Raw genomic sequence first — 12,733 nt, 5'->3', positions numbered from 1 at the left:
GTGTAATCTTTATGTAAGTGATATTTTCATTAAACTGCTTGATACAAACTGGGTATTTGTTTGGTTCATCTCTGCCTGAATAAGGCAGAGCCCTGGCAACATGACACAGAGGAAGGACAGATGGGGGACATACATTTATGTATGTATACTGTACATATACTGTAAGCGTCCCTACTTCGCAGATATTTACTTATCGTGGGTGGTCCTGGAACGTAACCCCCGCAATAAGCGAGGGAACACTGTCAGAGCTATTGCAATTAAGGACCTCCGGCCTAAGAATAGCGCTGGAGAAGAATGCCTAGAAAAGGAGAAACTTCGTCAAATGTCAATAAATAAAACCACAAATATGGGGACCATATTGTATTAGGATTCTTCTACAGTGGAAACATTAAACTGCTTGATACAAACTGGGTATTTGTTTGGTTCCTCTCTACCTGAATAAGGCAGAGCCCTAGCAACGTGACACAGAGGGAGGGAGGATGGGGGACATACATTTATGTATGTACACTGTTTGTGTTTTTGTTTCATATTCTGTGGCTGAGTGTAATCTTTATGTAAGTGATGTTTTCATTAAACTGCTTGATACAAACTGGGTATTTGTTTGGTTCATCTCTGCCTGAATAAAGTAGAGCCCTGGCAACGTGACACAGAGGGAGGGCGGATGGGGGACATACACTTATGTATGTATACTGTTTGCTGTTTTTGTTTCATATTCTGTGGCTGAGTGCAATCTTTATGTTTTATATTTTGGACTATTAAAACAGCCAGAAAGTAAGTGCTGTTTTCATTAAACTGCTTGATACAAACTGGGTATTTGTTTGGTTCGTCTCTACCTGAATAAGGCAGAGCCCTGGCAACGTGACACAGAGGGAGGGCGGATGAGGGACATACACTTATGTATGCATACTATTTGCTATTTTTGTTTCATATTCTGTGGCCGAGTGCAATCTTTATGTTTTATGTTTTGAACTATGAAAACAGCCAGAAAGTAAGTGCTGTTTTAATTAAACTGCTTGATACAAACTGGGTATTTGCTTGGTTCATCTCTACCTGAATATGGCAGAGCCCTGGCAACGTGACTCAAAGGGAAGGCGGATGAGGGATATACATTTATGTATGTATACTGTTTGCTGTTTTTGTTTCATATTCTGTGGCTGAGTGTAATCTTTATGTAAGTGCTGTTTTCATTAAACTGCTTGATACAAACTGAATATTTGTTTGGTTCATCTCTGCCTGAATATGGCAGAGCCCTGGCAACGTGACACAGAGGGAGGATGGATGGGAGATATACATTTATGTATGTATACTGTTTGCTGGTTTTGTTTCATATTCTGTGGCTGAGTGTAATCTTTATGTAAGTGATATTTTCATTAAACTGCTTGATACAAACTGGGTATTTGTTTGGTTCATCTCTGCCTGAATAAGGCAGAGCCCTGGCAACATGACACAGAGGAAGGACAGATGGGGGACATACATTTATGTATGTATACTGTACATATACTGTAAGCGTCCCTACTTCGCAGATATTTACTTATCGTGGGTGGTCCTGGAACGTAACCCCCGCAATAAGTGAGGGAACACTGTCAGAGCTATTGCAATTAAGGACCTCCGGCCTAAGAATAGCGCTGGAGAAGAATGCCTAGAAAAGGAGAAACTTCGTCAAATGTCAATAAATAAAACCACAAATATGGGGACCATATTGTATTAGGATTCTTCTACAGTGGAAACATTAAACTGCTTGATACAAACTGGGTATTTGTTTGGTTCCTCTCTACCTGAATAAGGCAGAGCCCTGGCAACGTGACACAGAGGGAGGAAGGATGGGGGACATACATTTATGTATGTACACTGTTTGTGTTTTTGTTTCATATTCTGTGGCTGAGTGTAATCTTTATGTAAGTGATGTTTTCATTAAACTGCTTGATACAAACTGGGTATTTGTTTGGTTCATCTCTGTCTGAATAAAGTAGAGCCCTGGCAACGTGACACAGAGGGAGGGCGGATGGGGGACATACACTTATGTATGTATACTGTTTGCTGTTTTTGTTTCATATTCTGTGGCTGAGTGCAATCTTTATGTTTTATATTTTGGACTATTAAAACGGCCAGAAAGTAAGTGCTGTTTTCATTAAACTGCTTGATACAAACTGGGTATTTGTTTGGTTCGTCTCTACCTGAATAAGGCAGAGCCCTGGCAACGTGACACAGAGGGAGGGCGGATGAGGGACATACACTTATGTATGCATACTATTTGCTATTTTTGTTTCATATTCTGTGGCCGAGTGCAATCTTTATGTTTTATGTTTTGAACTATGAAAACAGCCAGAAAGTAAGTGCTGTTTTAATTAAACTGCTTGATACAAACTGGGTATTTGCTTGGTTCATCTCTACCTGAATATGGCAGAGCCCTGGCAACGTGACTCAAAGGGAAGGCGGATGAGGGATATACATTTATGTATGTATACTGTTTGCTGTTTTTGTTTCATATTCTGTGGCTGAGTGTAATCTTTATGTAAGTGCTGTTTTCATTAAACTGCTTGATACAAACTGAATATTTGTTTGGTTCATCTCTGCCTGAATATGGCAGAGCCCTGGCAACGTGACACAGAGGGAGGATGGATGGGAGATATACATTTATGTATGTATACTGTTTGCTGGTTTTGTTTCATATTCTGTGGCTGAGTGTAATCTTTATGTAAGTGCTGTTTTCATTAAACTGCTTGATACAAACTGAATATTTGTTTGGTTCATCTCTGCCTGAATATGGCAGAGCCCTGGCAACGTGACACAGAGGGAGGATGGATGGGAGATATACATTTATGTATGTATACTGTTTGCTGGTTTTGTTTCATATTCTGTGGCTGAGTGTAATCTTTATGTAAGTGCTGTTTTCATTAAACTGCTTGATACAAACTGGGTATTTGTTTAGTTCATCTCTGCCTGAATAAGGCAGAGCCCTGGCAACGTGACACAGAGGGACGGAGGATGGGGGACATACATGTATGTATGTACACTGTTTGTGTTTTTGTTTCATATTCTGTGGCTGAATGTAATCTTTATGTAGGTGATATTTTCATTAAACTGCTAGATACAAACTGGGTATTTGTTTGGTTCATCTCTGCCTGAATAAGGCAGAGCCCTGGCAACGTGACACAGAGGAAGGACAGATGGTGGACATCCATTTATATTTATATACTGTAAGCATCCCTACTTCGCGGATATTTACTTATCGCGGCTGATCCTGGAACGTATAAGTGAGGGAACACTGTCAGAGCTATTGCAATGAAGGACCTCCGGCCCAAGAATAGCGCTGGAGAAGAATGCCTAGAAAAGGATAAACTTTGTCAGGTGTCAATAAATAAAACCACAGTGATGGGGACCATATTGTATTAGGATTCTTCTACAGTGGAAACATACTGACACACAGGAATTTTATTCCTCAAGTTGTTGTAATATTAATAATATAATAACTTTACTTTTTTTTCAACACTATATTTACGGGCTGTCTGTCCCGGCGGGGCCGCCCGTGGAATGGTGCATTGTCCGGGAACGTAAAGCCAAGGGCTCCTTCACAAGTTCAAAGTCAAGATCTTCATCTGGAGTTCCTCCTCCCTGTTCCCCATCGCATCAAGCGACTCCAAGGGCAGCTGTAGGGCGGAGGGTTGCCGGGCGAAGCTGTTCTTCTTGGAGGAGAGTGGGGTGTCCAAGGTGAGGGAGGCGCTGGCCATCTCCTGGGGCTTGGAGCTGGCCAGGAAGCGGACCAAGGTGGCCAGGGCCTTGACCACATCCCCGCGGGCCCCTTCGTTGGCGAAGCAGTAGAGGATGGGGTCGGCCACACAATTGAGGCTGGTGAAGGCCAGGGCAGCGTGGTAGGCCACAAAGACCTTCTCCTCGAAGCCGCAGTCGCAGGGCTTGCTCAGGTAGACGGCGCTGCGGGAGAGGAGGATGACGTGGTACGGGGCGAAGCAGAAGAGCAGGATGGCGATCAGGCTGAGCGAGAGGCGCTTGATCTTGGCCTTCTCCTGCTTCTCGGTGGAGACGTTGCCCCGCACGGCCCGCAGGATCCCCCGATAGGAGAAGAGCATCAGGACCCATGGGAAGAGGAAGCCCAGGAAGACCCGGTAGAGGTTCATCCAGGCCACCCACTCCTCCATGGGGTACTTCTCAAAGCAGAAGGTGTGGTTGTAGCGGTCGTGGAAGAGCTCGTCGTGGAAGAGAGGGGCCGAGTTGGCTCCAATCTCGATGGCCCACACCACCAGGCTGATGACCACGGCCGTCTTGACCCGCCGGAACTTGGCGAAGCGTAAAGGGTGCGCCACGGCCAGGTAGCGATCCACGGAGATGCAACACAGGAAGGCGATGCTGATGTAGATGTTGGTGTAGAAGACAAAGCCAAAGAGCTTGCAGGACTCCTGCCCATGGATCCAGTTGTCATAGTGGAGGAAGTAGTCGATCCAGAGGGGCAAGGTGGCAATGTAGAGCAAGTCTGCAATGGAGAGGTTCATCAGGTAGACGCCCAGCTCGTTCTTCTGCCGGACCTGCAGGTAGGCAGCCCAGAGCGCCATGCAGTTGGTGGGCAGGCCCATGGCGATGACGATGATGTAGAGCGTTGGTGGGAAGAGGTGGTCCACCTTCGAGTCCACCTGGCAGCTCCAGCTGGCCAGGGTTGCGTTGCACATCCTCGGGTGGAAGAAGGATGGAGCCAACAGGGAGGGGGCACCAGATCCCAACTCAACACGGAAGTCTGTGGGGCCGCGGGTGATACGTCCACAGGACCACATAGCCCATCATGGGGAAGTCTCTGGCACGCAGCAAGATCTCCATCAGCTGTGTCTTAAAGACGGCTTCCACCTGGTCTAGTGCCTAGAAGCTAGCTTCCATCCAGTCAAAGTTGGCTTCCAAATGGTCAAGATCTAGAAGTTGACTTCCATCTCAACAACATCTAGAAGGTGGCTTCCATCTCATCAACGTCTAGAAGGTGGCTTGCACCTGGTCAATGTGTAGAAGTTGGCTTGCACCTGGTCAATGTGTAGAAGATGGCTTCCATCTGGTCAATGTGTAGAAGGTGGCTTTCATCTGGTCAATGTCTAGAAGTTGGCTTCCATCTGGTCAATGTCTAGAAGTTGGTTTCCAACTAGCCAGGATCTAGAAGTTGGCTTCCATCTCATCAATGTCTAGAAGTTGGCTTCCATCTCATCAATGTCTACAAGTTGGCTTCCACGTGGGCAGCATCTAAGGTGTCTCTTAGAACAGACTTTCTGATTGGCTTCGTGGACACCAAAGATGTCATACAGTGGAACATCCTGCCTTTTCAGACCTGAAAAGAGAAGAGGAAACATGCGGTGAGCTGGAGAGATAAGCATTACAGCACATTGAGCATTTGGAGTGATTTCCTCCCCTTCTTTGTGTAGTTTCAGGAGGGCTGGGATTTAGAGCAGTGTTTCTCAACCTGGGGGTCGGGACTCCTCTGGGGGTTGTGAGGGGTGTCAGAGGGGTCACCAAAGACCATCAGAAAATAGTATTTTCTGTGTGGGAAGTTTGGCCCATATCTCTCATTGGTGGGGTTCAGAATGTGCTTTGATTGTAAGTGAACTATAAATCCCAGCAAATACAACTCTCAAATGTCAAGGTCTATTTCCCCCAAACTCCATTAGTGTTCATATTTGAACATATTGAGTATTCGTGCCAAGTTTGGTCCAGATCTATCATTGTTTGAGTCCACAGTGCTCTCTGGTTGTAGGTGAACTACAACTCCAAAACTTGAGGTCAATGCCCACCAAACCCTTCCTGTATTTTCTGTTGGTCATGGGAGTTCTGTGTGCCGAGTTTGGTTCCTTTCCATCATTGGTGGAGTTCAGAATGCTCTTTGATTGTTGGTGAACTATAAATCCCAGCAACTACAACTCTCAAATGTCAAGGTCTATTTCCCCCAAACTCTATTAGTGTTCATATTTGAACATACTGAGTATTCGTGCCAAGTTTGGTCCAGATCCATCATTATTAGAGTCCACAGTGCTTTCTGGATGTAGGTGAGCTACAACTCCAAAACTCAAGGTCAATGCCCACTAAACCCTTCCTGTATTTTCTGTTCGTCAAGGGAGTTCTGTGTGTCAAGTTTGGTTCAATTCCATCATTAGTGGAGTTCAGAATGCTTTTTGATTGTTGGTGAACTATAAATCCCAGCAAATACAACACCCAAATGTCAGGATCTATTTTCCCCAAACTCCACCAGTGTTCACATTTAGTCATATTACGTATTCATGCCAGGTTTGGTCCAGATCTATTATTGTTTGAGTCCTCAGTGCTCTCTGGATGTAGGTGAACTACAACTCCAAAACTCAAGGTCAATGCCCACCAAACCCTTCCAGTATTTTCTGTTGGTCATGGGAGTCCTGTGTGCAGAGTTTGGTTCCTTTCCATCGTTGGTGGAGTTCAGAATGCTCTTTGACTGTAGGTGAACTATAAATCCCAGAAACTATAACTATCAAATTACAAAACCAATCTGCCCCCCCCCCCCAAACATCACCAGATATTTACATTATGATTCATAACAGTAGCAAATCTACAGCCATGAAGTAGCGACAAAAATAATGTTATGTCGAAGGCTTTCATGGCCGGAATCACTGGGTTGTTGTAGGTTTTTTTTGGCTATATGGCCATGGTCTAGAGGCATTCTCTCCTGACATTTCGCCTGCATCTATGGCAAGCATCCTCAGAGATAGTGAGGTGAGCTATGGCAAGCATCCTCACTACCTCTGAGGATGCTTGTCATAGATGCAGGCGAAACGTCACGAGAGAATGCCTCTAGACCATGGCCATATAGCCCGAAAAAACCTACAACAACCCAATAATGTTATGGTTGGGGGTCACCACAACATGAGGGACTGTATTCAGGGGTCGTGGCATTTGGAAGGTTGAGAACCACTGATTTTGAGGAAGCCTACCACTGCATCTCTAAGTACTTTAGGAAGATACTGGCCACCTTCTTCCCCCTTTCCCTTCTTTCCTGTCTTCTTTTGTGCCCTATCCACTGCGTTGAAGGAAGCGTTGTGCAGGAGGAGCCCTTCTCCAACCAGAAAAACATGGGTTGTGGCACTGGGTGTGAAACCTAGCACTTTGTTGTCTTTGAAGGGCAAAGTTTCCAGCCCGTATGCTTATAAAATTACAGCATGGTCCACACACACACACCCATTCCCAATCTTGCCTGGAGCCTCTGGGAGGAAGACTCTTGGGTTTGTACATTGTGTGCACAAGATGTCATGCTCGATCCGCACCATCCAGTTCATATCCGGAACAGATAAGATCTGGAAAACCCGTGACCAATGGGAGAAAGGCAATAGAGAAGCAATTTTCCATGTTCCTCCCAGTTCTGCAGAGATTCCAACTATCCCAATTTAGCTGGGACAATCTGGATTAATCCTCTGCCTTCCCATTTTTCCAGCTACTTTTAAAGTGTCCCAGTTTCTTGCTCCACCTTCCACCTTTTTTCCTCAACTTGCTTCAATTGTTGAAAATTAATGGAGAAAGTAGAAAGTCCCCTTTGAAGTGAGAAGGGCAGGGTATAAATATGGCTAATAATAATAATAATAATAATCATCATCATCATCATCATCATCTATATAAATAAAAATGTTCGTTTGTGGGATTAGCATAACTCAAAAACCACTGGACAAATTGACACCAAATTTGGACACAAGACACCTAACAACCCAATGTATGTCCTTCACTCCTAAAAATTGATTTTGTCATTTGGGAGTTGTAGTTGCTAGGATTTATAGTTCACCTACAATCAAAGAGCATTCTAAACTCCACCAATGATGAAATTGGGCCAAACGTAGCTCAAAGGACTCCCATGACCAACAGAAAACACCAGAAGGGTTTGGTTGGCATTGACCTTGAATTTGGGAGTTGTAGTTCACCTACATCCAGAGAGCACTGTGGACTGAAACAATGATGGATATGGACCAAATTTGGCGCGAATATTCCATATGCCCAAATATGAACACAGATTGAGTTTGGGGGAAAGAGACCTTGATATCTGGGAGTTGTAGTTACTGGGATTTATAGTTCACCTACAATCAAAGAGCATTCTTAACTCCACCAATGATGGAACTGGGCTAAAATTCCTACCCAGAACCCCCATGACCAACAGAAAATACTTAAGGCCATCCAGTCCAACTCCTTTCATCAGGGCAAGAAAATGCAAACAAAGCCCTCCTGACAAAGAGCCATCCAACCAGAGATATAGATAGATATGATTCACACATACACACATATATAGTATGATATATTTGAAAGGGACCCCTAAACAAGGACAATAATATGTTGCATGTTCCAGAGTAGGCAAACCAGACAATTTCTACTGACAAAAAAACAACAAGAAATACTGTTTACTCACAAGCAGAAAGACATTACATATATTAGAAACCAACACTTTCTCATTACTTTATTTTCAAGATCACCAGACTGGGCCACAGCAACGCACGGCAGGGGACAGCTAGTAAAATAATAATAATAATAATAATAATAATAATAATAATAATAACTTTATTTATACCCCACTACCGTCTCCCCGACTCTGGGGGTTGGTGCTCGTCTCCATTTCTAAGCTGAAGAGCCGGCGTTGTTCATAGACACCTCCAAGGTCACGTGGCCAGCATGACTGCATGGAGCGCCGTTACCTTCCCACCGGAGCGGTACCTATTGATCTACTCACATTTCCATGTTTTCAAACTGCTAGGTTGGCAAAAGCTGGGGCTGACAGCAGAAGCTCACGCCGCCCCCCGGAGCCGAACCTGCGACTTTTCTATCAACAAGCTCAGCAACTCAGTGGCTTAACCCACTGCGCCACCGGGGGCTCCATTATTATTATTATTATTATTATTATTATTATTATTATTATGAGCCTCCGGTGGCGCAGTGGGTTAACCCCCCTCTAAGGATGCTTGCCATAAATGCAGGCAAAACGTCAGGAGAGAATGCCTCTAGAACATGACCATATAGCTCGAAAAAACCTACAACAACCCACTGAAGCAAGATTACCTAGCTTTGACTGTAATAATAATAATAATAATAATAATAATACCATTGCAGCAGCAATAATAATAATAATAATAATAATAATAATAATAATAATAATATATTTATTACCCGCCCGCCCCTTGCCTTTTTGGCTATGCATCTCCTAGTTTGCAATTGTGAAATGCTGGAGATCTAATGGAGAAGTCTGAGCCGGAACAAGCTCATCAGACATGCAAAGAAGAGCAATTAATGGCAATGGCTCTGAAGGCAATGCCAGGAAAATGTGGCAACAGCATCGAAGTGCCAAAAGCGTTGGTGAGGCAACTGGTTGGCACTGGTGGTGGATCCACCTGGAACGATAAGGAACAGCCTTGAGGTTCGGGACACCTTGAAAGCCCAATGCAATTCCTCTGGCTGAAGATGAGAAGACATCCCGTCTGCCTTCCTTGAGACTTGATCAAAGCAGCCTTCTTGGTTTACTATGGGAAGGCGCGCACTTCGCCTCGAGCGGCGGCACCATTTACGAGGAGCGTTCCGGAGAAAGACGCGGCTGAAATAGCACGTAATTGGGAATCCATACAAACCCAATTTGGTTGATGGAGGGAAGCAGAATCGATTGAACCAAGTGTGCACAGAAATGTGCTGATTTGAGAATACAAAGTGCAAAATGCAAAATGCAGTGCTGGAAGGAAGCAAAGTACAATCCGGACCCTTTATCTGTGACGGATACATTTATGGCATTTTGGTATTGATACGTAAAATCATGGAAAATAGCAAACCATATTGGAAGGAAGGATTCTGACCCAGGAATAGTATGGAGTTGGACTGCAGGATCTAGAAAATGCTGAGAGATGACATAGTTTGGCAGACGTGGATAAGCAAAACCAGCGATAGTGGATATGGGGGTCATGCTGGATATCACGCTCATAAGAAGAAGATTTAGGAATATTTCACAAGATCAAAGTGGCTTCAAATGTGTGTGTGTATGTATGTATATGTGTGTGTGCGTGCGCGTGTGTGTATACATATACATACATATACATATACATATACCTATACCTATACCTATACCTATACCTATACCTATATATATATATATATATATATATATATATATATATATGGAGTCCCTGGTGGCACAGTTAGTCAAACCATTGAGCTGTATGTGTGTGTGTGTGTGTGTATGTATGTATATGTATATATATGTGTGTATGTATGTGTGTGTATATATGTGTGTGTGTATATACATATATGGAGCCCCTGGTGGCGCAGTTTGTCAAACTACTGAACTGTATGTGTGTGTGTGTGTATGTGTATGTATGTATGTATGTATGTATACACACACACACACACACATATGGAGCCCCTAGTGGTGCAGTTAGTCAAACCATTGAGCTGTATGTATGTGTGTGTGTGTGTGTGTGTGTATATATATATATATATATATATATATATATATATATATATATAGCTAGCCCCTGGTGGCGCAGTTAGTCAACCCATTGAGCTGTATGTGTGTGTGTGTGTGTATGTATATGTATATATATGTGTGTATGTATGTGTGTGTATATATGTGTGTGTGTATATACATATATGGAGCCCCTGGTGGCGCAGTTTGTCAAACTACTGAACTGTATGTGTGTGTGTGTGTATGTGTATGTATGTATGTATGTATACACACACACACACACACATATGGAGCCCCTAGTGGTGCAGTTAGTCAAACCATTGAGCTGTATGTATGTGTGTGTGTGTGTGTGTGTGTGTGTGTATATATATATATATATATATATATATATATATATATATATATATATAGCTAGCCCCTGGTGGCGCAGTTAGTCAACCCATTGAGCTGTATGTGTGTGTGTGTGTGTGTATGTATATGTATATGTATGTGTGTGTGTGTGTGTATGGAGCCCCTGGTGGCGCAGTTAGTCAAACCACTGAGCTGCTAAACTTGGTGACTGAAAGGTCACAGATTCGAATCCGGGGAGCAGTGTGAGCTATCACCCCAGCTTCTGCCAACCTAGCAGTTCGAAAACATGGAAATGTGAGTAGATCAATAGGTACCGCTCAGGCGGGAAGGTAACGACACTCCATGCAGTCATGCAGGCCACATGACCTTGGAGGTGTCTATGGACAACGCCAGCTCCTCGGCTTAGAAATGGAAATGAACACTCTCCAGAGTTGTACACGACTGGACTTAATGTCAGGGGAAAACCTTTACCATATATATATATATATATATATATATATATATATATATTCTCCAAGGGTTTTATTTTCGCCAAACTTACGTCAAAACAAATGTATCCTGATCTTTAAGGCCTGATAGGAATCCTTTTATATTTTGCTCTTATATTCTGTGTCTTATGTTTGAAAGGAAACTGTCTTTCTAGAATTTGGAAAAAAGTAACTTTTTATAAAGTACAATTCCTAGAATCCCCTGATTTTGGGGCAGGGGGGAGGTCTGGGATTTGTAGTCCTCAAATCTTCCCTGTTTGGTCCGCTTTCCCATCAAGATCCGCTACTTGGAGCCATGCCTTGGCCAGGAATTAAACGAAAGCTGACTTCTTATCCCGGCCGGCAGCCAAAACATCCTTAAACTTCGACCTCTCCGCCTAATAGTTCTGGGAAGCAGTGACTTTTTTCGGAGAGGTTTTGTGTGTAAAATGCAATCGGAGGGGATACGTAGAGCAACCAGAGCGCTCTAAAGATCGGGACCGTGGCCAAAAAGCACTCTGCAAAGCCGGGCTTGTGACAGGTCCGCAGACAAACAAATGATCCGTGGTCCATGAATGCAAAAGCGCAAGAGCGCAAACACTTGCGTGTCACGGCTCCCATGATAAATGACTGGCCTCTGACTTGCAGCTTATTAGTCCTGGAAAGGAAACCGGTTTGTGTTTGCATGCTGTTTGCACGCTGTCCTTGCGATGGACTTCAAGCCTGCTTTGACCTCAGGTGACTCCACGAAGGAAGCACATCTTAGGTTATTCGCAAGGCTTGCAAAGCCAAGGCAGCATCCCTGGCTCCAAGGGCGGCTCATCCATTACGCGAAGTAAGCGGTCGCAGAACACTTTTTTTTTTGCCAAGGGTGCAGATGCGCCTCTGTAAATTCCCCTCGACCGCCACTTGTGGAGCGCCCCCTCAGCTCACAACAGCCCTAGCAGTCCGGGGGGAGCCTTGGCTTTCTTGCCTCCTCTTCCCAAAGGGGCCGGGCCCTTGAGCCTCGCCTAGCCCCTCTCGTTCCTCCTCCACCTGGCCACCAGGTGCGCGAGCAGAGCCGGCGCTCAATCGTTCTCCGCGTTCGATCCCTTCCCCATGACCGGCTCCCTTTCCCGATCCCCCAGCGCTCTACCTGCCTCCTCTCCTCTCTTCTCCCCAATCCACAGGTGGGCCAAGGGGCGGAGCCGCCGCGCCTGGCCCGCTTTGGGTCTGGAGGCGTGTCTGAAGACCCCAGCGTGCGCACCAAAAGTCACCTCTTCTCCTGACTTTCTCTTCAGCCATTGGGACCAAGAGAGAGAGAGAGAGCCCCTCCGGCTGGAGGTATCTCCCACCTCCGCTCCCTCCTTTGTTTTTGCGCCTACCTTCAGGAAAGGTGGGCATCTCCACCTCTCTCTCTCTCTCTCTCTCTTGGTCCCAATGGCTGAGGAGAAAGTCAGGAGAAGAGGTGACTTTTGGTGCACATGCCGGGGTCTTCAGGCACGCC

General features: G+C 44.8%; 1 protein-coding gene across 1 annotated transcript in view; it reads right to left on the bottom strand.

Moving 5' to 3' along the window:
• Positions 1–3,373: 3,373 nt before the first annotated feature.
• The window catches only part of LOC132780803 (G-protein coupled receptor 4), a 48,721-nt gene continuing 39,361 nt past the window's right edge, over positions 3,374–12,733 (bottom strand). The window contains exon 2 of the mRNA XM_067462508.1: positions 3,374–5,317. Within this exon, the coding sequence (XP_067318609.1) occupies positions 3,570–4,781 (1,212 nt within the window). The 5' untranslated portion in view covers positions 4,782–5,317 and the 3' untranslated portion in view covers positions 3,374–3,569. The remainder of the gene's footprint in view (positions 5,318–12,733) is intronic.

This window comes from Anolis sagrei, chromosome Y (genome assembly GCF_037176765.1).
Source record: "Anolis sagrei isolate rAnoSag1 chromosome Y, rAnoSag1.mat, whole genome shotgun sequence".
Taxonomy (NCBI): domain Eukaryota; kingdom Metazoa; phylum Chordata; class Lepidosauria; order Squamata; family Dactyloidae; genus Anolis; species Anolis sagrei.
Note: the sequence above shows the minus strand (reverse complement) of the source record. Positions and strands in the feature narration are given on the sequence as shown.